At 44.0% G+C, this 25,323-nt stretch overlaps 1 protein-coding gene across 1 annotated transcript in view; it reads left to right on the top strand.

Annotated features, from left to right (window-relative positions):
• Window positions 1-26: 26 nt before the first annotated feature.
• Window positions 27-25,323, top strand: part of ABL2 (ABL proto-oncogene 2, non-receptor tyrosine kinase) — a 90,678-nt gene continuing 65,381 nt past the window's right edge. The window contains exon 1 of the mRNA XM_053244103.1: window positions 27-473. Coding sequence (XP_053100078.1) covers window positions 251-473 — 223 coding nt within the window. The 5' untranslated portion in view covers window positions 27-250. The remainder of the gene's footprint in view (window positions 474-25,323) is intronic.

The raw sequence follows: 25,323 nt of genomic DNA, 5'->3' as shown, positions 1-25,323 counted from the left end.
GGACCGGAGGTGGGAAGGGTGGGCGAGAGGGAGTCGTTCTGTCCCGTGCCTCTGAGCTCTGTGGTTAAGATGGCGGCAGCGGAGACTGAGGGGACGAATCCGTGAGGGCCTGGCTGGAGCTCGGCGGCGAAGGAGGCAGGGCAGCCGGGTTTAGCCGGGCGCGGCGCAGCGCAGGCGGCATGTGAGCGAGAAGCGGAGGAGGAGGCGGCCGGGGGCGCTGGCGGGGGCCCGGGACGGGAGGAGAGCGGGGATGGGCCAGCAGGTGGGCCGCGTCGGAGAGCCGGGCGCCGCTGCGCTCCAACAGCAGCCATCGTCGTCTCAGCAGCAGCAACAGCAGCCGCCGCCTCTGTCCCAGCCCCAGTCGAGGGGGCTCCGGGGGAGCAGCGGCAGCGCAGCCAGGCCTTCCAGCCGGCGGCGTGAAGCGGCCGCCCCCCGAGGCGCCGAGAGCGGCTTCAATATCTTCACTCAGCACGGTAAGCGGGGAGGCGCGGAAGGGAGGTGAACACAGGAGGGTGGAGTAACAAGGTCTGCCGCAGATGCTGGAAGTGGGTGTGGCACCAGAGCGGATGCTGTGTGACTGGCGGGGTGGGGTGGGGGGCCTCTTCTTATCTCCCAGGAGCGCCATTGAGGCTGGGTGGGGGACAATCTTCCTGGTTCACACGGTTAGGAACATAGGAAACTGCCATATACTGAGTCAGACCATTGGTGTGTCTAGCTCAGTATTGTCTTCACAGACTGGCAGCGGCTTCTCCAAAGGCAGGCAGGGATCTCTCTCAGCCCTATCTTGGAGATGCCAGGGAGGGGACTTGACACCTTCTGCTCTTCCCAGAGCGGCTTCATCCCATGAGGGGAATATCTTGCAGTGCTCACACATCAAGTCTCCCATTCACATGCAACCAGGGCAGACCCTGCTTAGCTAAGGGGACAAATCATGCTTGCTACCGCAAGACCAGCTCTCCTTGTCTGTTTCCGTCAGTTGTCTCTGGGAAGCTTGCAAACGGGTATGAAAGCAACAGTCCTTCCCCAACATTTAGTTTTTGGAGGTATAATAGCTCTGGAGATGGAGGTTCCATTTAGCTGTCATATCTTGATAGCTACTATGACAGACCTATTCTATACTGATTAATCATTTTTTAAAATTAATGCTGTGGCTATTACCCCATAATTTGAGATCATTACCTTAGAATAGATGAACATTTTATGCATTTGATGACATGAGCTCTGGCTTATACCACAGTAAACTTGTTAGTTTTTGTGATGCCTATGAAAACCCTCTTGTTGCAACCTACTAACATGGCTATCCTGCTGGAATTTAGATGCGATTATTTCTCAGAAGTACCTATATACTTGGTCATATATAGTGCTGTACATTGAATATTAGTTATATGTTGAGTAATAGTACTAACAACTGTATGGGCCTGAGTGAGTGCTTAATGTGCATGCCAAGGACACAAGTCCCTTTGGAGTGACTGACCTCTTGATAAAATTGCTATGGTTATGAGATGATTAAAATGAACTGTGACAGAAGTACCTAAAATGTATTGTGGTGTTTGCAATTTGAATATATTCCACAGCAGGCTTCTGACCCTACTCCTACTGTGAATTTTGTTCTCCCATTCCCTTTCTGCCAGAACTTTTTTGCATACACACAACCCTAATGAAACTTGAAATGGCATCCTTGCTCATCTTCCTCTTCAACTTCATCCCTATCCTTTTGGTGTTTTCTATGTGAGCCTCAATATCCCATTCAAAGCCACTTTGCATGAAAGTTATGTGAATTTGGACTCCATCCTAAGATGCCTGTCTTAAGGAAGCACAGCAACAGATCTTGTATCACACTCCCACAAGGTGTACCAGCCATCCTGTCATTTTAGAGCTTGTTTTCTAGTACCTGTTCATTGGTGCTTCATTCTGGCAGTCTTGGGAGGCGTTGTGATAATCAGTTTTACTCCGCTCAGGTATCCTTTCAATTTCATTTTTACTGCTGGAGATGGGAGCAGAAGAACTGTGCGTTGCTTTCTTGCGAAAGAGAGAGTTAGCATCTTTAGCTGAGAGGCTGTGGGTGTGTCTGTGTGAGATGTGATGCTATTAAGAAATACATTGGAAAGCATTGTCAGTCATTTCTATAATTAGTGTTCTTTCACAGTCTCCGTATAGACTTGATGTGGCATGATGAAAACTCTGCAGTGTTATATTTTCTCTCCCAGTCATATACAGTGACAAGTTTCTGCTTGTCATTGTTGATGGACAGAAACTTCTTTTGAGATTTTGATGGAAAGCCTGAGGAGGTACTGTATCTGTCAGCAAACTTTATTTATTTATAAAATGTACACCATACCCTTCAGTACAATGCTCTCAGGATGACTTACATGAATAAAATAAAAACATAAAGCAACAATCAATAGCAGTAAAATTAAAGCTTAAACAGCGGAGGCAGTGAAAAACAACAACAGGGGAACAGGCAAAAAAAATGCAGCTGGTGTTTCAAAGGACCTGAGGAAATAAAAAGGTCCTTGCCAGGCAGTCAAAAGGCATAAAAGTAGGTGCTAGGCAAACCTCCCTGGGAATAGCGCTCCAAAAGTGGGGTACTACAGTCAACAGCTAAGAAGGCCTTCTCCGCCCGCCTAACCACAAGGCAGGAGAAAGACTTCTGAAGATCTCAGTGCTTGTGGAAAGAGATACCAAGTTGTAGAGGGCTTTAAATAGAAGTACCAGCACTCTGAATTATGTTTGGAAATGGACTGGTAAGTGATAGAGCTGTTTCAGACCTGACATAATTTGTTCCCTATGCCCGGTCCCAGCTAACAACACCCTAGCTGTGTTCTGGATTATCTGAAGTTTCTGGCAGATCTTCCAAGGCAGCCTCCCAGTGTTCCCTCTAACAGGAATTCCCAGCTGTTGTGGACTACAATTCCCATAATCAACAGCCAAAGGCCATTGCACCTGGGGATGCTGGGAATTGTAGTGAACAACATCTGGGAATCCTTGTTAGAGGGAACACTGCAGCGTCCTATATACAATGCATTGCAGTAATCGAGGCAAGAAGTTACCAAAGCATGGCTAACTGGCCAAGTTGTTTTTGTCTAGGAGGGAATTTAGCTAGTGCACCAATTTGAACTGGTGGAAGGTGCTACATGTCTCAGAGGGCACTTTGGAGGCCCTCAGTGACAAAACTGGATCAATCAGTACCTCTAAACCCTAAACCTGATCCTTTAGATATAGTGCTGCACTACCCTGAACAGGTTGAATACTGTGTCCAATATCAAACAAACCACCCACCAGCAGTAACTCTGTCTTATCAGAACTGAACTCCAGTCTGTTGGTTTTCATCTTGTATCTGAGCCTGGTGTTAGCCAAAAGTGTATTTGTTAAGCTATATGTCACATGGTGCTTTCCAATCCTGTATGAAGCTTGATCCAGGGACAGGGTTATAATGAAGCTGGGTGAGGTGGTCAGCTCAAGTGGCGAGTTGTCGTAGGGCAGCGAGTGCAGGCACTTCTCCTCTCCCACTTGCCTGTTACTGGTCTGCTGCTGCCGCCTCTCTTCCCCCTCTCCTCTCCTTGCCTTCCTGGGGGTGCTCTGCCTGCCTCACCAGCACCCCTGCAGGCCAGGGCCATTCCCACTCCCTGAGTTGGAGCTCACTGCCTGCTGCCCCTCTTCCCAGTTCTTTCACACCTTTTGCTTGCCTGCCGCTGCTGCTCCTGCAGCAACATCCAGCTTCTCCTGCTTACCGTCTGTGCTGCTGCTTCTATAGCAGAGACCAGTTTCTGCATCTTCATAACTCTGATCATTAAGCTTGCAGGAACAGTGGTGATGACAATGGATGATGGGCAGGGGAAGTAGGACACTTCTGCAGGAGTGGTGGTGGCGGCAGGCAGAGCATACTCCTGGAGGGAAATGAAGCAAAAGAGCAGGAAAGAGGGATGGCAGAAGTGGGCTCTAGCCCAGGAGACAGGGCTGGCCCTGGTGGGGCATGTGTGTATGTGCCGGAAAGGTAAGGTGGTATTGTGGCTTGCTTCAGATGTCCAAATACTCTCGACTGCCACTGGTTTGATCATTTGAAATAACATATTTGACAGTATCGCCATATTGTCAAATATGTGTCACATTTGCCATATTTGACAATAACTTTTTGCTTCATGCTGTTTGGGTTGCAATTAGGTCTAGTAGATCTCCAATTTGAGACCCACCAGCATCTTACTGCTTTATGTAAAAACTGCAGGTTGATTGCAAGTACCCAATGAAGGGGATCTGTATAGTTATGTTTACAGTGATGTTACTGCTGTAGGCATATACGGTATGTTTCCTAATTTACAGTGGTGATTTTAACACTTCCTGCCTTCAAGAAACCCATTTCACGTTAATTTGACTGCTACAGAGAGGATTTGAGGGGACATGCTAAGTTGTGTGGAGTGCTAGGTAGTCCTGTTTAGTTCCATCACCACTCTCTCCTCCTGCATGAAGAATCCACCTTAAATAAAATGTACCAAACACTCAACTGTGGCTCCATGTTACAAGGGAAGGTGAGTTTCAAGGATGCTTTTTCATCATTATTGATTTCTTCACTAAGGAACCTTTCATACACTTTTGAGGAAGTCCAGGATTCCCTAGAATGCAGTTCACAGACTGCTGGGAGAAAGAGAATTAGCTGACAAAGGATTTCAGTGCAATATTCTTTTCTTTTTTCTTTTTTCTTTTTTTGGGGGGTGGGGTGAGATAGTTAACTGTAGGTCTACACCTAGGTTTTATTTAGGTTCTGTAATTATTGGATCCGGTGTCTGACATATTCCACAGCATAACATGGGTGTTTCTGAGCCACACGTGCTGCTGTGGACTCCTAGGGAACTGCAGTAGTTCTTGTGCTTTTGTTTCAAACCTTAGTGCTCCAGAAGTGCAAGTATACTACTTGAAGTATTTGTGCTCTTGTGCAAAAACACAAGACTGACAGTAGCTTTGGAGCTTACAGCAGTGTGAGCAGCTTGGAACTGCCTATATTACACTGTGGAACATGTTGGCCACTGTATTTTACTGCAGTGTACACAAATGTACCTCCCCACTTTTCTCAGAATATCTCCCTGGAAGTGTGATTGGGATACATCCTATATATTTATTTTTAGATTTATAGTTAGTCTAGCTAATCTAGATGGTTATGTGCATGTGACAGTTTAAAAGTATAAAATTTAATTAAACAAAATAAAATGTCACCACTTATTTGTCACAGTCTCTCTTCTGGTTTAATCATGAACCCCCCCCCCAAGAGCTTGTTTAAATAGGTACAATGCAGGGTCCTTACTTGCAGGAGGGAGTGGTGGGTAGTACATGGTGACAGTACAAGGCCTGTGTGTGATAGTACAAGGCCTGAAAGGAAATGTACTTCTGGGGACGTGCTATCGCCCTCCAGATCAAAATGCTGACAGTGACTGGGAGTTGCAGCAGGAAATCAGGGAGGCATCAAGGAGAGGTAGGGCAGTAATAATGGGTGACTTCAATTACCCACACATAGACTGGGTGAATTCACACCCAGGTAATGACAAAGAGGTCAGATTTCTAGATACGCTGAATGACTGTGTCCTAGAACAGTTGGTCTTGGAACCAACCAGAGAGAAGGTGACCTTGGACCTAATCTTGAGTGGCACCCAGGACCTGGGGTGTGATGTCAGTGTCATTGACCCTTTGACCATGGTGTGCTCAAATTCAGCATATATGCATGGAGAGAATCACCAAGGAAGTCTAACACAGACACTTTGAATTTGAGTAGAGGAAACTTCTCCAAAAGGAGGAATATGGTAAAAAGAAAGCTGAAAGGGAAAATCAGGAAAGTCACTTCGCTCCAGAATGCATGGAGTTTACTCAAAACCACAATACTAGAAGCCCAGTTAGATTGTATACCCAAAAGGAGGAAAAGTACCACTAAGTCCAAAAGGATGCCAGCATGGATAACGGGTAATGTCAAGGAAGCCATAAAAGGGAAGAAGACTTCCTTCTGAAATGGGAAGGCCTGTCCAAATGAAGAGAACAAAAAGGAACACAAACTCTGGCAAAAATAAATAAATGCAAGTTATAAGGGAGGTGAAAAGAGAGTTTGAGGAACATTTAGCTAAAAGCATCAAGTGGAATAACAAAAACTTTTTTTAATACATCAGATGCAGGAAACTTGCCAGGGAGGCGGTTGGACCATTAGACAATGAGAGAATGAAATGGATTATTAAGGAGGATATGGAGGTTGCAGAGAAGCTAAATGAGTTCTTTGCGTCTGTCTTCACGGCAGAGGATACTGAGCATATACCTGTTTGTGAACCAGGCTTTTCGGGCATGGAGGCTAAAGAACTGAGTCAGATAGAAGTGACAAGAGATGATGTTCTAAACTGTCTGGAAAAACTGAAACCTAGCAAATCGCCAGGGCTGGATGGCATCCATTCAAGAGTCCTCAAAGAACTCAAACGTGAAATTGCTGACCTCCTTGCTAAAATATATAACTTATCCCTGCAATCAGGCTCTGGACCGGAGGACTGGAAAGTAGCAAATGTAACACCGATTTTCAAAAAGGGATCCAGGGGTGATCCGGGAAATTACAGGCTGGTTAGCTTAATGTCCATTCCAGGCAAATTGATGGAAAGCATCCTCAATGATAAAAGTGTAAAGCACATAGAACAACAGGCCCTGCTGGGAGTGAACAAGCCTGGCTTCTGCAAAGGTAAATCTTGCCTCATGAACCTTTTGGAGTTCTTTGAGAGTGTCAACAAGTATGTGGATAAGGGTGATCCAGTTTACATAGAATACCTGGACTTCCAAAAAGCTTCCGACAAAGTTCCTCATCAAAGACTCTTGAGAAAACTTAACAGATGTGGGATAAGGGGACAAGTACTGGTTGAAGGACAGGAAAGAGAGGGTAGGTATAAATGGAGGGTTTTCACAATGGAGGGAAGTAGGAAATGGGCTTCCCCAGGGATCTGTACTGGGACCGGTGCTTTTTAATTTATTCATCTAGAGGTAGGGGTAAGCAGCTAGGTGGCCAAATTTGCAAATGATACCAAACTCTTTCGGGTAGTGAACTCCAAAACAGATTGTGAAGAGCTCTAAACGGATCTCCAAACTGGAGGTGTGGGAGACAAAATAGCAAATGTGATTCAGTGCTGGCAAATGTAAAGTGATGCACATTGGGACAAAAAAACCCTACTTCAAATATACGTTGATGGGATCTGAGCTGTTGGTGATTGACCAGGAGAGGGATCTTGGGGTTGTGGTGGACAGCTCATTGAAAGTGTCGACTTAATATGCAGCAGCTGTGAAAAAGGCAATTCCATGCTAGGGATCATTAGGAAGGGGATTGAAAATAAAACTGCTAATATTATAATGCCCTTATACAAAACTATGGTGCGGCCACACCTGGAGTACTGTGTACAATTCTGGTCACCACATCTAAAAAAGGACATTGGAGAACTGGAAAAGGTGCAGAAGAGGGCAACCAAGATGATCAGGTGCCTAGAGCACCTTTCTTATGAGGCAAGGCTACAACACCTGGGGCTATTTAGTTTAGAAAAAAGACAACTGCAAGGAGACATGATAGAGGTCTATAAAATCATGCATGGTGTGGAGAAAGTGGATAGTGAGAAATTCTTCTCCCTCTCACATAACACAAGAACGAGTGGTCATCCCATGAAATTAATTGTCAGGAAATTTAGGACCAACAAACGGGAGTACTTTTTCACACAATGCTTAATAAACTTGTGGAATTCTCTGCCACAAGATGTGGTGACAGCCAGCAACATGGATGGCTTTAAAAGGAGTTTGGATAACTTCATGGAGGAAAGGTCTGTCAACGGCTACTAGTCAAAGGGCTGTAGGCCACCTACAGCCTCAAAGGCAGGATGCCTTTGAGTACCAGTAGCAGGGGAGTAACAGCAGGAGAGAGGGCATGCCTTCAACTCCTGCCTGTAGGCTTCCAGCGGCATCTGGTGGGCCACTGTGTGAAACAGGATGCTGGACTAAATGGGCCTTGGGCCTGATCCAGCAGGGCTGTTCTTAACCATCAAGGGCATCTCTCTGTGTACCTTTACATTTGAATCTAATGCAACTGCGGTATCATTAAGAGGGTGTTTTCAGTTATTTTTGAAGGTTGTAAATAGAGGAATAAACAGTCTAAATGGAATTGCTCTTGGCTTTTAATATAACGTTTGATCAGATAAGACTCTTCCCAGTTGCTAACATCTATTAAGTAGTTTACTTTCAGCATGGTGTAGTGGTTAGAGTGCTGGACTAGGACTGGGGAGACCTGAGGTCAAATCCCCATTCAGCCAGGATACTTGCTGGGTGACTCTGGGCCAGTCACTTCTCTCTCAGCCTAACCTACTTCACATTGTTGTTGTGAGGAGAAACTTAAGTATGTCGTACACTGTTCTAGGCTCCTTGGAGGAAGAGCGGGATATAAAAGCAAAATAATAATAATAATAATTAATAATAGGACATAGCACACCTGTTGTGTGATTTGCATTTTTAATTCTTGCCTTATTACAAATTGCAGATGGAAATTATATTAGGAAAACAATATGAAAATGATAATATCTTTATTAAGCTTCGGAAAGCAACTTGTTTATGCAAAGGTTCTACTGCACAAAGAGAGATGGATTATATTGCTTGTAATCTTGGCAAATACGTTTGGCTTCTAACTCCTGACATCGTGAGTCCATGAGTTTATAGCATTTGAGTTTATACAGTAGCACTTAGCTTTGAGAAAATAGGTCCCTGAGGTTAACACAATGTTTGGGAACATGTTTTGGTGATACAAAGTGGGTGTTAGAGGAAAGGGAAGATGGGCAAAAACTGTCCCTTCCACTGCTCAAGCAACAGTGAAGCAATAGTCTGGAACTTACACTGCTGCATGTGTATAGAGCTAGTCTGAATGTGCAGCGTTGTTTCATAACCTTCATTAGTAACAGTGAATGGATGCCAATGCGGTATTATGCAAGTTTAGCAACTTCAAAGTTGTAATTAATGTGTTTTTCAGGTGAATATCTTCAGGAAGTATGTGAGAGGGTACATATATTTTATTGCGTAGAATTTGTTTCAGTATAACAATTAATGCACATGAAGTGTCTTTACTGATTTCTCCACCCTACCCCCATCAAATATTTCAGTTCAACTACTTGACTGCTTGAAATACTTTTCAGATGCAGATAAATAAATAAGTTAGAATGGTTTTTAAAAACTATATAAACCGGTCAAATAACACGGCAAATTAGATCACACACTTAGAACATGAAGAAAACTTGTATAGTAATTTCTTGAGGGGGGAATTAATGCAGATTTTATGCATTTTCTCCCAATTCAGAACTTTCGGGAAAACCCACATCTGACAATAGTAGACGTTTTCCCAAAAACATTTTATTTGCTTTTAAAGGTATCTTAGGTATGTGCATGATGGAACCTTGCACAAACACCTTTCAATTGAGTCCCTAACAATCAGTCTTCCATCACAGATAATGCTTTTCTGCAGCTCGGTCTGCACACCTCAGCTCTTTATGGTTTGCCCCTTTTGAAGTTTGATTTCCCCCTTTGTTTTCCTTTCGATATTAGCAAACTAGCCAGTAGTCATTGGATGAGTGCCAGTGGACCGGTTCATATTATGAACAAATCACAGTTTGTTTTTATCAGGAACACTGCTTAACGTCCTCTTGGCCCCTACGCTCCCTCTTCTTCCTTCTTTCTGATCTCTGGTACAGAGCTCTGATGTCCACATTCTAGTTTGTTGGAACCATAACTTTGTGCCTTGTCCCCAGGTGGGAATGACGGTTTTTCTGTAGTTCACAAACCAAGATATGAAACCCGAGTTAGATCACAGTTTCATATCCTAGTTTGTGAATAATACAGCTTTAGATGAGCCTTGGAACAATGGTTTAGAAATTGGGAAGGAAAGGGAGGTGGGGAGGAGGGAATGCATGAGCTTGGAGGACTTTAATTTGCATTTATGATCAAATAACCCTTGGTTTATTTAGTTGTCTGAACTGGCTCAGTCAGTGTGCAGTGCAGTGTCTGGGATTTGAAACATGTCCAGAGCTGCTGCTATCTATCTACTGCTGTATTTGAAACTTCAACTGAGGTTGGGGATTTACAATAATAAAGTGAAAAACAACCTTGACCTGCCTTGAAGGGTAAATATAGTTGCCTTAGTTGTTAAAGACTAAGTTGGGAAGTTCCAAGAGAGCCTGTCTGTGAACTGAGTCAGAGCTGATATCGTTGCAGTACTTCATAGTGGTTCTTTTGTCTCTTCTGCATCTGACAACTTGCATAATAGATGATGTGATGAGATGTGGAAGTCTTTAAAATTCTAAGATAGCAACTGTTCCACACATTCCAACCTTGGATTTGTTTAACCCTTTTCATCTTGTTATAGGAAGGTTGAAACTCATCAAGTATGGGGAACATCCTGGAACATTGTTCCAGGATAGCTGGAGGCATTTTCCATTCATGTCAGTTTATTTAAAGTGACAGCGTCATTTCACACATCACATTTTTAATGGTGCACCTAAAAATGTCTAGTGTAAATCTGGAAAATGTGTCTGCAAACGTGCATCATGCAGGCATACTCCTCAGGGAGTCTGAAGGCTAACTCTTGAGCATACAATGAGTGGCAATTCTGGGTTTGTGTCTGTGTAATGTATGAAATGGGACCTAACGGTGCAACAGTATGGTCCTACCATGGCAGGGATGGAGGGGCATGGTCTTCTACTTTGCTTCTTTACCTGCAGTGCATAGAGGGACAGGAAGGAAGTCCCCTTCTATTGACCAAGGCACACAGACTCCTCCACACACTTCAGAAAGTGGGTTGGGTACAGTATATGTATCAGACCTGCAACCCTGGAGTGCCAGTGCATCCCCTTTGTACTAGTGTTGCTTGTTTGGTTCCAGTACAGTGTTCCCAGAATATACTACTGGAGATTCAGTGTACTCTTTACTCACATGGTGGGTTGTTAGCTCTCTAGGGTTTTTTTTTTTTTGCAAGTATGATAAGTAAACGACTGTAGATTTGTTAACATCAACCAGAGAAAGTAGTCAGTAACTTTGAGATGGTTTCCCAATAGTTTTGCTTTTGCTGTATTTATACAACTAAGGGGCACAGAAATGAGTTGACAAAAATGTAGACAGCTGTGTTGGTCTTCTGTGGAAAATCTAAATGGAAATAGTGCTTTAATAACTTTTATTATGACCAGCTCAAAATCGTTGTCTTGTGATTTTTTTTTAATAATTGTGTCCTAATATGGGTTTGTTGATTTGATTCATGGAGCAGCCTTTGCGTCTATACATGACTTAAGCCCCTCTTTTCAGTGCAGCCTGGCACTATTGACCACAAGTTAGAGCATACTATTTTGCCTATCTCCCCCCCCCCCCCCCCGAATTCATCTGGAATTGCTGCCTAGCTATTAAAGCAGTTCTTTACACAAGCAATAATATGGTTCAGTTTAAGCAAAGTGTTTTCTGTAACTTGCAATCTTTCTTCATTGCTTTATCTCACTTAATTGCCCAGGGACTCTTTTGTATGGGGCAGTACAAAAATGTAAGAAATACATAATAAATAGTGAAAACCGGTAACTACTTTCACTTGAAAGATATTGGTAATGATAGTGAACATTTTGATGTATCTGGTTAATCATTTTAGCTAGAAGTTGGGTAATACTTTAAAAAAAAAAGCTTATTGTAAGTGGGCTACAGCTGCAGGAATAGGCTTATACCATCACTTTAGAGCTATCCTGGCTCTGCTGGAATTGGCCCTTGAGCATGGTTACATCTTAGCTAAAGCTAATTAATGCCTTAGAGATGAGAACTTTGTTGGTTGAGAGAGAACCTATTATAATGAACACTGTCCATGCTGTGCTCTTGTATTTAAACAATTTTAATTGTGCTGGGCAGCAGTCCAATCTTGGGTACAACTAGGGAACCAGAAATTGCTTGCCATGACAAGAGAATTTCTCTTTCTCTGTTTATCTTGGCTTGCCTCTCGGGTGCTGTTCTCAGAATTGCCTGTGTCTCCAGTATCTTGTTCCCTTCTACTCAAGAAGATTTCTGTCTTCAATGGCGCCAATACACTTAATGCTCTCTGAGCATGTTAAGAAGAACATGTTTCATCTTTTACATTGGTGTAGGAACATTCTAGTTGGTTGTATATCACAGATTGTTCTTGTGGGGGTTTTTTTAACGGCAATTTAAGATGAACCTTTTTTCATTTACTAGATAACCCAGTGATGAAATGTGTATAACTGAAATACATGTCTGTAGTTGTGTTACACAAATGGTGAAGTTTCTTCTCTCTATTGCTTCCTACCTTGGAAGGGGAAGAACCTGGGTATTGGGGTCAGGAGTGGGCTGTTGGCAGTCGTACTTAAATCTAGAGTTGGCTAGTGTGCCCTTCTAGCACAGAGGCCTTGAAGATAGTGACTTGAGCTGGGGAAACTTGAACCTGATGTTCAAGAAGCTGAAAATATTTCTAGTATTTATATAGCAGCAGCAAACACCTATATGGTGCTTTATTAGAATGAGAGGGCAGGGCTCTTCCCCAAGCAACATACTACTAGACAACAACTACAAATATTTATATACTGTTCTTCAACCAAAGTTCCCAAAGTGATTTACATAAAGAGATTTTTTTTTTTAAAAAAAAAAGATGGATCTCTGACCCCAAAGAGCTCATAATCTAAAAAGAAACAGAAGGTAGACACAAGCAACAGCCACTCAAGGAATGCTGTGCTGGAGTTGGATAGGGCCAGTTGCTCTCCTTCTGTTCAATAAAGAGAATCACCACTTTAAAAAAGGAGCCTCTTTGCTCAGTTAGTAGGGGTTACAATCTAGATCTTATAATCTAGATATTAGCACAAGGGAGACAACAGAGTAAGGGGAGGAACATGGAGATAAGAAGTAAAGAGCAGGAAAATGTGTTTCAGTTTAGCTACACTAGGGAATATGAATTAAGTTCATAGACAAATTGGTATTTAAGAAGGAATTTGAAAGAAAGGAGGTGTCTCAGGTTTTTCAGAAGGCAGTTCTGAGATAAGGGGCAGCAAGGGAAAAGGGCAGAGTTTTTTGAGGGAACAGGAGCTGAAAGAGTGAGGGTTAAGGAGTGGGGAAGATATGCAAACTGAAAGGTAGGGATGAGCAAGGCTGTGGAGGGCATTGAAAGTGACACTTTGAAGGTACTGCTCTGTTGATGAGGTAAGGCAAAAAACCAGGTACTTTGGATTTTATACCCGATCTGACTAATACAGAAGTTTTGCACTGCTTGCCCATCGCTGATGTTACAGTGATCCCTTGTACATGCAAAGAGGTCTCTAAGGCCTGAGTACATACAACCCATGGTAGCTTGCTAGGCACCCTGAAATTTCCAGTTTAAGCCCTGCCTTCCAAAGGGATTTTTTCCACTGCAATTGGAGCCCATCCTCATATATAGGGTTATATACTCAGCATGCCTCAGGCACAGACAGGAAGAACCCACAACTTCCGGCCAGGAATAGGTGGAGTCCCAAGACCCCAGTTCCTTTCCTGTCTGTCTTCAGGCAACAGCATAGAGAGAGAGAACGCTTCAGTTCTTTGCAGATATAGTATCCCTTTCCTCCCCCCACCTCATTTTCCTGTGTGTGAAGGTGAAAAGGGAGTCTGCATAAACTTTTCAAATTCCCAACAATCTTTTTTCATTTTCATTTCGACTCGGCACGATTTGTTTTTTTCATTCCATTTTGGCTTTTAAGACTTCCTAGATGGATCTTTCACAAGTGGCAGAAGCCCTGCTGGGCTAGATATCTGAAGGTCCTCACACGGAAGCCTCAATAGCCCCCCTGCCTCATTTGCACCCCAAGCGAAAGCAGTCTCTGACTGCTTCCCTGGGCACTAAGAATGCCTCTGCTCAACCTTCGACTGCTCCATCGGCAAACACGGAAGCTTGGAAGCTGCCTAAAAATGCTAAAAAGAAAAGCAAACACGCCCTACCAACCGTCCCACTGCTGTCTACAAAGCCGCGAAAGAAGAACAACAAACCTCCAATCGCTCGGCTGAGCAAACGGCTTCTTTTACAAGCGACCTGCCAGCAAAGGCAGCTGCGGAGGATTCCATCTCCACGCCTCCTCGCAAACTCTCCTACTGAACCTCATGAAGGCGCAAAAACAGAAGCAGCTAAGATGGGCTTCATTTTACCACCCACGATCTCACTATCTGACTCTTAACTTGGGGGAGAGGGATCCGGGTATCCCGCTTCCCCCCGCAGCCCAGGCAGCAACATTAGAGGCACCAAAGGAGGGGCAGCAACCCAGAGAACATCCAGTCGTCCCAGTGCATGTGAGTAATATCGGCACGGGGCCCTTAGTTCCAGCTACCTCTCTCATTTCTGATGACACTTCTCAGTGGTTTAGAGAGTTTATTCCCCCAAAATTTTGTTCTCTTCTCCCCTCTATGCTTGCGGTTTTCCCGCCTATCTCATCCCCTCTAGCAGCGAAGTCCCACATAAACAATCGGGGACACAAGTTCCAAATCCCTAATGACAGAATCCGCCAGACTCTTCATTTGGGCAGAGAGGAATCTCCTCTCTGTAACTGCTGAACACCGGAGAGGATCCTCCAATCATTGGCTCAGAGCCAGAACATCAATCCAACGGAATGGTCTCTCCACCTGGAAGTATTCCAAACACTGTCAAAGTCTCTAGGTTATTCTGTACTGGACCTCTTCACGACTCACACCAACAGTCAGCTCCCCAGATTCTTATCCTGCTTCTATCATCCACGGGCAGAGTCCATAGATGCGTTTTTGTCCCCATGGCCAAGGGGTCTTCTGTATGCTTTCTTTCCCATGGCAATAATCACCAAGGTGCTCCAGGAGCTTCTCCAAGAAAGGGCCTTACTCATCCTACTAGCCCCCTAGTGGCCAAGGAGACAGTGGTTCTCTGACCTGCTCTTGCTGTCCATCCAACCTCCCTAGCTGCTCCCAAGACGCCCGGACCTCCTGTCACAAGAACCACTCCTCCATTCAGATCCAGACTGGCTCCAGCTCCACGTGTGGACATTGAGTGCATGGCACTAACGGACCAGGGGTATGATTCTAAGGTCCAAGTAACTATCGTAGCCTCACAACATCTTTCGACTACCCAAATTTATCAAACTACCTGGATTGCTTTTTCTAGATGGGCTAGAAGGCAGAATCTTCTCCCCACCATGGCGGGCGTTCCTGAGGTCTGGTCTTGCTTACAAAAGGGCTTAGATCAGGGTCTTGGTCCTAGCACACTCTGCTGACAATCTTCTGTTTTAGTTTCCATCCTCGAGCTCACGGCACTTGGCTCCACTCTGCTTCACCCATCCATCAGATGCTTCCTAAAAGGGGCAAACAATCTAGCGCCGCCTCCTATCTACAGATTTCCATCTTGGGATTTAAATAAAGTGCTCAATGCCCTCACTCAGATGCCTTTTGAGCCATTACAGGAAACCTCTCTTAAGAAGCTCTCGTTCAAGGTGTTCTTCCTGGTAGCTATCACATCCTCCAGGAGAGTCTCAGAGTTGGCTGCTTTATTGGTATGTAAGGAACTCTGCATCTTCCAATAGGATGCAGTCATCCTCAAGCTTGACCCGACCTTTATCCCCAGAATCAATTCTTTTCATTGTTCCCAACCTGTCATTCTACCAACCTTCCTTCTGCCCGTTCCCAGTCCACCCCACAGAAAAGACCTGGCACACCTTTGACATACACAGAGCTTTATGCATCTAAATCCGCAGGACCAAAACCTTCAGGAAGTCCGAGACTCTTTTTGTTTCCTTCCAGTCCATCCACCTTGGGAAATAAGGTCTCCAGGTCTACCCTATCCAAATGGATTAGGTCCTCTATCTCTTTGGCCTATGAGTGTTTACACCTGCCTGTACCTCCGTGCATTACTGCCCGCTCCACAAGAAGTGCTGCTACATTCTCGGCAAATGCTTCGCTACAAGCCATCTGCCAGGCAGCGACCTCGTCGTCAGTTACTCCATTTGTCAGGCATTACAAAATTGCATCTTTTCATACGGAACAAGCATCTCTGGTCTTCCAACAAGTGTAGTCTTCTGCTTTCAGTCTTATTTCTGCTGTTTAATTCCTGCTTGGGTAAATCCCTATATACGAGGATGGGCTCTGATTATGGTAGAAAAAGAGACATTGGTCTTACCTGTGAAGTGTTCTTTTTCACTGTAATTGGAGACCATCCGGCTCTCCCTTCTAAGTTCTTTTTCCTTTATTACAAACTCTACTCTACTCTGTAAGGGAGAAAGTGTTCTTCCCTACAGTACTTTCCTGGGCAGTGCCAGTATGGGTGGCGGGCAACTTTCAGGGTTCTAGTCCGTCCTTAGCTATCTTTTGTAGATTTCATTTCTGTTTTGACTTATCTATACCAAGTATGTTTTTAGCTCTCTCTAGTAACCATATCATCCTTCAGTGTGACAGTCCAGAACTGTGATCTTGGGGCTCCACCTACTCCTGGCCAGAAATTATGCAGTGGAATCTTCCTCTCTGTGCCTGAGGCATGCTGGGTATACAACCCTGTATATTTGGATGGGCTCCTATTTATTTCTTGTTTACACAGTCAGACAGGTGTTATTGACTGGTTTGTTTTATCCAGACATCAAGTCCTTCCCAAGGACCTGGGATGCCAGAATTTTATTGTCAATTGTTATAGATATCGTCGCAGAATATAGGCTGTTCCCAGTAAAGCTGCTTTTTGTAATTGGCTGATGGTGATTTCTGTGGCCCCTATGGTGTTGAGGTGCTCTTCAAGGTCTTTTGGAACTGCACCCAGGGCGCCAATTACCACTGGGATTACTTTGGTCTTTTTCTGCCACAGCCTTTCAATTTCAATTTGTAGATCTTTGTATTTGGTGATTTTTTCTATTTCTTTTTCTTCTATTCTGCTATCCCCTGGTATTGCTGTGTCAATTATTTTAACTTGTTTTTCTTTCTTCTCGACTACAGTTATATCTGGTGTACTGTGTGGCAGATGTTTGTCTGTTTGTAGTCGGAAGTCCCATAATATTTTTTACATCTTCATTTTCTTCAACTTTTTCAATTTTATGATCCCACCAATTTTCAAGGAACTTGAAACCTTCAGCTCTTCCCAGAGAGCCTCCATCCCCTGAGGGGAATATCTTGCAGTGCTCACACTTCTAGTCTCATATGCAGCCAGGGTGGACCCTGCTTAGCCAAGGGGACAAATCATGCTTGCTACCCACAGGACCAGCTCTCCTCTGCAACTGTGCCACAGTATTCCCTTTCTGCCCAAAGGTAAGCTATTTTGTAGGGAAGCAGTTGGGTCCAAGTATAAGCACATCCCAGAACCTATGGAGCATTGGCACAATAGGGGGTATTTTCAAAACTTAAGGATATTTCTGTCAGTTTCTTTTTAAATAGCAAATGGAGAAACTTTAATTCTTGTTTTTCTTAAAAGTGGCTCTCCCAGACATTGTATTATATATTTCACAGCCCAATGAGTGCATGCAAATATTCAGGTATATTCTTTTCAAAATGGAGTCTGTGGTATTAATACAATCAGGGCCTGCTGGTTTATAAATGCTGGCAATGAATGAGCATTTTGTGTGACCTTTTCCTCACCTCTGTAATAAAAGTACTTTGCTGTGGGTGTTGTGGACTTGACACTTGTAAACCACTTGGAAGATGAAGTGTGTGGTACTTACTGTAACATACTAGGTAGGATGGAGCCACGAAGCTGATGCTGTAATATAGCTCCTTTTGCAGCAGTTGTTTGCAGTGATACTGTCTGTACCTTTTGTTTTCATTTCTGATTCTGCTGGTGCCTTGTGCTTCTACAGACTTCTGATGCAGCAGGAATTAACATCCCATGCGTCTTTCCAGGAGGGAACATTTCACAGTGCAATGATAAGGTCAAGCAAGATTTATGTATTTATTTATTATTTAAAATATTTGTGCCCGCCCCTCCAGTACACCACTGCTTGGGACAGCACACAACATTAATAAAACAGAAGATACAATGTAAAATAAGACTAATAATGTTAAACAAGTTAAGTTAAATACCAGTCTAAAGCTACATTTAAGATTACTGTGTTTTTTTTTTTTAAAAATTCAAATTAAAAATTATTTTAAAAACTGAGAAATATAAAAACTAAATAACCTACCAGATATAAGCAACAGATAAAACGTTAAAATGCTTGTTTAAAAAGAAGTGTGTTTAATTGTGTGTTAAAAACACGGAGGGAGAGAGCATGGTGGAGTTCTTCAGGGAGGGTGTTTGAAAACCGAGGGGCCACAACCAAAAAGGCAATATCTCTGGTCTAGGGATGTGCACAAAACCAGTTTGCCTGCTTTGGTTTGAGTCCAAACTGGACTGGGCATGTTCGGTATTGGCACCCCTGAGTAAGGGGCCTGGTTTGGTTCGAATTCAAACTGCTTGGGGCCAGGTTCGAGGGTGCTATTGAAGTTAAATTTTGTTCTTTTAAAAAGATGGACTTGCTGCCACTGAGGGCTTCGGTAGCCTTGAGGGCTGCTTCGGCCACGGGAAGTATGTGTGTCTCTGGCGGTTCCCCCTCCCCCCCCGTCTGTTTCAGCCCTCTGTGAGCATGTGGCAGCCATTTTTGAGGTACGTATGTGTGAGGGGCATTTGTGTGGCTGGGTCGTGACCCAGCCATGCAAATGACACATGTGCATATGTGACGGCCTAAAAAATGGCCACCATGCATAGTGTTGTTCTTTATGTTCCAACTTCCAACTCCAAGGTGTGCTGTACTCCAGTGCTTGTTCCCAGACTCCCTCCCGCTGGTATTCCCTCAGCTCTGAGTCCTGATTTTCATCTGATTTCTCTTCCCTGCCGCCGTTCCTCCATTGTCTGAGACTCCATTTTGTATTCCCCTGGCTGCTGCTCCCACCCGCCCTCAGCCTTTCCCCATTGCCTGTCAGACTCAGTCCAGTGTCCGGTGGTATTGCTCCTCAGCTGGCTCACATTTGCTTCCCTTGCTTCCAGTTCCCTTCCCACCCACTCCCTCCGCCTCTGCTTCTTCCTGCTGCTTGAGCTCTTGTGCAGAGAAAGCACACGACTACCTCCTAGTCCCTTTGCTGCCAGAGATTTTTCCAGAGGTTCAGGAAAATCAACAGTCACACTCCCTTTGTCTATCTCCCGGCATAGCTCATCCACCAAAGTAGTTTCTATCCTGTATCTAGGTCGGAAGCCAGACTGGAAAGGATCTAAGTAATCAGATTCATCCAGGGTTGCCTGGAGTTGAGACACCACCACACTCTTCATCACCTTGCCCAAGTGAGAAACTGGTCAAAATGTATTTAAATCATCTGGGTCCAATGAGAGCTTTTTTCGCGGGGGCCTAATGACTGCCTCCTTCAGCTGAGGGGGCACTACCCCCTGCTTCAGAGAGGCATTCACTACCCGCCACCACACATAGACCCAGTCCCTCCCTAACAGCCTTTACTAGCCACGAAGGGCAAGGGTCGAGCACGCACGTAGTAAGCCTCAGCTTTCCAAGCAGCCTCTCCACCTCCTCAGGGAACATAGTTCTGAAAACCCACCGCCATATTGCCCTCTGCCAAGGACCACCTCAGTTGGCAGGGCTTCCTCCAAAGTCACATGCCCCCTACCCAACACACGTTATAAAGAGCAACACCATAATAGTGAAAATGCATTAGAACTCCCTCCTATTGGAACAGAGACAATATTCTAGATAAACCCCACCCCTTCTAGTGCTTTGGCCACTGGTCACAACCAATACCAGCAGTTGTGTTCCAGGGGCAAGGCTAATCAACTAATCTGGTAGGGATTATGTGGTTGCCAAAACCCCATGCAGGTATGGGGAGTGCTCTTCATTCCTTGGAAGTGCGGTTCCTCACATGGCTGAGAGCCACGAGAGCCCTTGTGCTTCTGCCCTTAGGCTTGCTTCAAGGGCTCGCACCCCTAGCCCAGGCTGTCCTCTTTAAGGAGGGACTGATGGTACCTGTAGAGGGGGTGGAGCAGATGGAAACACTCAGCAATCACTCAGGGCTCCATGCAGCAGCAGGACAGGAGGTTGCCAACTTCCCCCTCCCTCGCGCCCCTGGCAGAGGGACAACTGAGGAGCAGGCTTGTCATTAAGGCCATGAAAAGCAGTGCCTGTGTACAGAAAGGCATCATTAAAGCCACTCTTTCTAAGTTTACATGAAACTGAAGTACTTGAAAACAAACAGAAGCAAGTGTGTATATTCTAAGAAACTTCCAGATTCCCATGATTCCCTTTCTCTCTTTCTTGCCTGGGCAAATAACATGGTGCAGATTATTCTAAGAATAGGCTTTGGAGTTGCCAGCTTCTTGATAGGGTAGCATATCAGTTTAGTTGGCAGTAGGGCATACTGATGAGATTGTCAGGGTAAGGCTTTGATTATAGAGAAAGCAAGTAATCACATCATCTGGAAATTCACTTTCCAACAAGTGGCTTTTCTCTTAGGAAAAGTGCAGCAAGCTTAAGTTTAGTGTCCTGTTTTGAGCTATAAGCCTCAAGCACCACTAAGATAGAATGTTAGCATTTTATGGAGGCTTTGGGAGTTAAGTGCTTCGCATTCATTAATTTGTTGTTATGACAACCATGAAAGGTAGGTGAGTACTATTGGAGGTTGAGACTGAGAGAGAGTGGCTAGCTTAAGGCTATCCGGGGCTTCATGGCTGAAGTGAGATTTGAACTGAGAATTTTCTGTTTCATAGCATAGTCTCTCGACCCTTCACTCTAGCTCCTGCTACGCTTTTAAGTTAGGATTATCTGACTTGTCAGTAACAACCCTACAGTGTCTGTAGTGCATAAAAAGAGCTCTGCTGGAGCACACCAGAGGTCCAGGCAATCCAGAACCCTGTTTCCCACAGTGGCCAGCTACATGCTTACAGGAACCTTCTCAGAAAGACATGATGAGCAGTAGTTGGGGATGGGCAGTGGTAGAGCACATACTTTGCATGCAGGAAGTCCTGGGATAAATCCCTGGCATCTCCAGAGGAGGATTTCAAATAACCGTCTTCCCCACCCCCAAGAGCTGCATCCAGCCAATGTAGACAGTACTGGGCAAGATAAATCAATTATTTGACTTTGTTTAAAGCAGCTTCATATGTGCTGTTGTGTTCAGTGACTTATTGTCTCTGAACAAGGAGGTAGAGATGGGCATGAAATGGATTTTGCATTTTGTTTCAAGCTCAAAACAAAATGCAAAACAGCTGAAACGTTTTGTCAACAGCAGTCGAACCACTGCTTCAAACTAAAAAAGCAGAGCGCTTTGTACTCTCTCAAAGCATTTGCTCAGTCCATTCTGCAGCTTGCAGTAATGAAGACCTGTAAAATAGCAAACTACTATTTTGGATTAAACTTGGGAGTAAATTCCAACATAACCTTTGCTGTTTCATGACTCTTGAATATGGTGGTGTTGATTCCTCCATTCGTCATCTGATACTACTCGTCTCTGTACTTGGAGATTGAAGGTCATGGAAATCCTGTTCATACCATCTAATGAACCAACTGATGGGGAAGGAGGAGACTTCACATTCCTGTACTTCTGGTGACAGCAACACTAGTCAGGAAGCAGACTGATAAGCAGTCACCATTGTTACAAGGTTTTACAGATACAATTTGGGCATTTACTTTTCAGTGTTTGAAGTATTGAAGCTTGATCTAAAGCAGTTGATAAAATGACCATGTTGTAGATTATTGGGTTATTGGCTTTTGGTGTTACAGTATAATGTGCTGGTCTTATTGTATGAGATAATATATTCTGTGGTGGTTGTAAGATCTTTGTCTGGTTGTTGACCGTAATCAACTCTAATTCTGATTTAGAGTTTGTCTCTTCCTAATCTACCAAGGTTATGTTAGAAAATGTATAGTAGGAGGGGGAATTCAACCAAAGTCCTGAAATTCCTGCCATATCCCACAGAAGGCAAAACTTCCTGCTCAACTTATTTGTGCTTGCTTCTCTTTAAAATAGTTTCAAGTAAATTATAATAAACATTACTGCACAAAACTATTAGTTTTTATACAAGTAAGACTATATTTGTATGCTGGCCTCGGGCTGAAATAAACAAATACATACAGACAGACTATATTTGTAATACTGGCTTTTTGATTGTATACCAACTTGACTTCAAATTGTAGCTAGTTCCCACCTATTGTTTTTCAAAGCCCTGTTCCATGATTGTTTTTCAAGAACCCCAGATGCCGTTCAAGAATTTTCTTGAAATTTTACAACAGTGTCCTACTCTCCAACTGTAAAATCAGTATTTCATGTTCTTTTATTTATAGTAAAATGACATCTTGTAATTTTCTAATGAGATGCAACATGAATTAACACATACAACATACAAAATAAGGCCATTTAACAAAAATGTGCTTGATTTGATTAAGAATGTGCTTCTATGAGCAAAAGGATCTTCTGGAATGCTAGACTCCATAGAGCAAACCACTTCTAAATCTCAGAAGTAGTTGTTGTGACTACCTAGCCTGACCTCCTTTAAATAACATTATCTCCATTATCATTCTTAAGATGAACATTCTTTAACAACATAAGAACAGGCCCATTTAATCCAGCATCCTGTTTCACACAGTGGCCCACCAGATGCCACAGGAAGCCTACAGACAGGAGTTGAGGGCATGTCCTCTCTTCTGCTGTTACTCACCTGCAGCTGGTATTCAGAGGCATCCTGCCTCTGAGGCTGGAGGTGGCCTATAGTCCTCAGACTAGTAGCCGTTAATAGACCTCCATGAAGTTATACAAACCCCTCTTAAAGCCATCCATGTTGTTGGCTGTCAACACATCTTGTGGCAGGTAATTCCACAAGCTGATTATGAGTTGTGTGAAAAGATACTTCATTTTGTTGGTCCTAAATTTCCTGGCAATCAATTTCATGGGATGACCCCTGGTTCTAGTGTTATGTGAAAGGGAGAAAAAATTATCTCAATCCACTTTCTCCACACCATTCATGATTTTATTGACCTCTATCTTGTCTCTCCTCAGTCGTCTTCTTTCTAAACTATAAAGCCCCAGGTGTTGTGGGGAAAAGTTTAAGGAAAAAGAAGACCAGCAGCAAGGTGGATGGACTTGATTATGACAGCAATGAATGCACCACTGAGAGACCTTAAAGCCAAGTTGAAAATGGATCATCCTGGAGAGAGTCTGTCTATGCAGTTGCTAGGAGTCGACACTAACTGGATAACACCTAATCAATCAATCAATCAATCAGCATGTCTCTCCTCATTCATCTTTTTTCTAAACTAAAAAGCCCCCAGGTGTTGTAGTCTTGCCTCGTAAGGAAGGTGCTCTAGGCCCCTGATCATCTTGGTTGCCCTCTTCTGCACCTTTTCCAGTTCTTTGCTTAGGTATGGTGACCAGAATTGTACAAGTACTCCAAATGTGGTCGCACCATAGTTTTGTATAAGGGCAGTATAATATTAGCATTTTTATTTTCAATCCCATTCTTAGTGATCCCTAGCATGGAATTGGCCTTTTTCACAGCTGCCGCACATTAGCAATAGCAATAACATTTATATACCACTCTATAGCCGGAGCTCTCTATGCGGTTTACAATGATTTAGCATATTGCCCCCAACATTCTGAGTACTCATTTTACCGACCTCGGAAGGATGGAAGGCTGAGTCAACCATTGAGTCGACACTTTCAACAAGCTGTGCACCATGACCCCAAGATCCCTTTCCTGGTCACTCTGACAGCTCAGATTCCATCCGTGTATATGTGAAGTTGGGTTTTTTCATCCTAATGTGCATCACTTTACACCTGCTAATACTGAACCACATTTGCCATTTTGTCACCCCACTCACCCAGTTTGGAGAGATCTCTTTGGAGCTCCTCACAATCCATTTTGGATTTTACTACCCGAAAGCGTTTGGTGTCATCTGCAAATTTGGCCACCTCGCTAGGGATGTGCATGGAACTGGGTGGGGATGGTTTGAAGGGGTGGGGGATAGGACTTTAAAGGTGGGGGAGAGTGCACTTACCCCTTCCCCTGCTTTCCCCCCACTGGCACTAGATTCTTGTAAAAGCTTTTGGAGCGGCAGCGTACCTCCCTGCTGCCCCTTCCCCTCTTGGGTCGGAAGTACTGGGCATGCGTGCGCATGTTGGGCACGTTGCGATTGCGTGTGCGCTTGTCTGAAGTGCGTGAGCTCTCCTGCGCACCCGGAACTTCCTGCCAAAGAGGGGGAGGGGAGGCATGGAGGTATGCTGCCGCCCGAAAGGTTTTACAGGAATCTAGCACTGGCGGGGGGGAAGCAGGGGGAAGAGTAAGTGCACCCTCCCCCACTTTTAAAGTCCTACCTCTCTGCCCATTCGAACCATCCCTGTCTAGTCCTACCCCCTTAAAGTCCTACTCCCCCCACTGCTGAACATTTGAACTGGCCAGTGTTCGAACCTGTTTGGAGGCCCATAAAAGGGCCTGAGAACAGGTTCATGCACATCCCTACACTTCACTGCTTACTCCAACTTCCAAGGAAAATTGAATACTTTGAATTTGTTTGTCATGCACCTTCGGAATATTTCAACTCTTGGTCATCTCCTTTTCCTATCTTCCTACTAGACCTTTAAATAGTGTTGGCAGTCAGTTGGCTTACTGTATCAGTTTATCAGTCTAAAGTCCAGTATGTCAGATGATGAATGGTGTATTATAAAGCTTATAAAAAGCATTTTGTTGGGCACTCCTCATAACTGCATTGCAGTCAGGAAAGTTACTGTTCAAACCACATGTATGTCCTTTATGAATAACTTCCTCAAAGTTCTAACTTTCCTAGTCAGCTTCTGCATTTGGTGCAAAATACTTGGCAGTTGCTTATATCTGATGAATGGTGGTCTCCTTTTGGGATGTCATGTATGTTAAGAACAGAAGAACAGCCCTGCTGGATCAGGCCCAAGGCCTGATGTTGTATCTGTCATTAGCAGGCCACCAGTTATTATCTTGATGCATATCAACAACTTTGTTACATAGGCTTATCAGATTACAATTAGTATTGTTTAGAACCAGTAGAGTGTGTCTGTGTGTCTGTGTGTGTCTGGGTGAAACATATGTAAATTATGATATTTAAAACTGGGAATATGCAAGGGAGGCTAACCCGTGTTATCCCGGTAAAAGATACTTCTGAGGTCAGCAAGGAGTTTCCTCAGACTTCCAGTGTATGCTTCTCAGTTCAGCAATGTCTGTGTCTGGCTTTGTGGTTGTGAAATCGCTCTCTTCATTTAAAAAGCTAATGTCGTTATGGTCTGTGAAGGTACTTTCTATAGAATAAATGGGCAGTCAACTGCATTATGAAGCCCTTGAGGTTTCTTTTTGGCAGTCCTAGTAAACCA

Source organism: Hemicordylus capensis, chromosome 4, assembly GCF_027244095.1.
Source record: "Hemicordylus capensis ecotype Gifberg chromosome 4, rHemCap1.1.pri, whole genome shotgun sequence".
In the NCBI taxonomy this organism is placed as follows: Eukaryota; Metazoa; Chordata; class Lepidosauria; order Squamata; family Cordylidae; genus Hemicordylus; species Hemicordylus capensis.
This window is presented reverse-complemented; position numbering and strand designations above follow the sequence as displayed.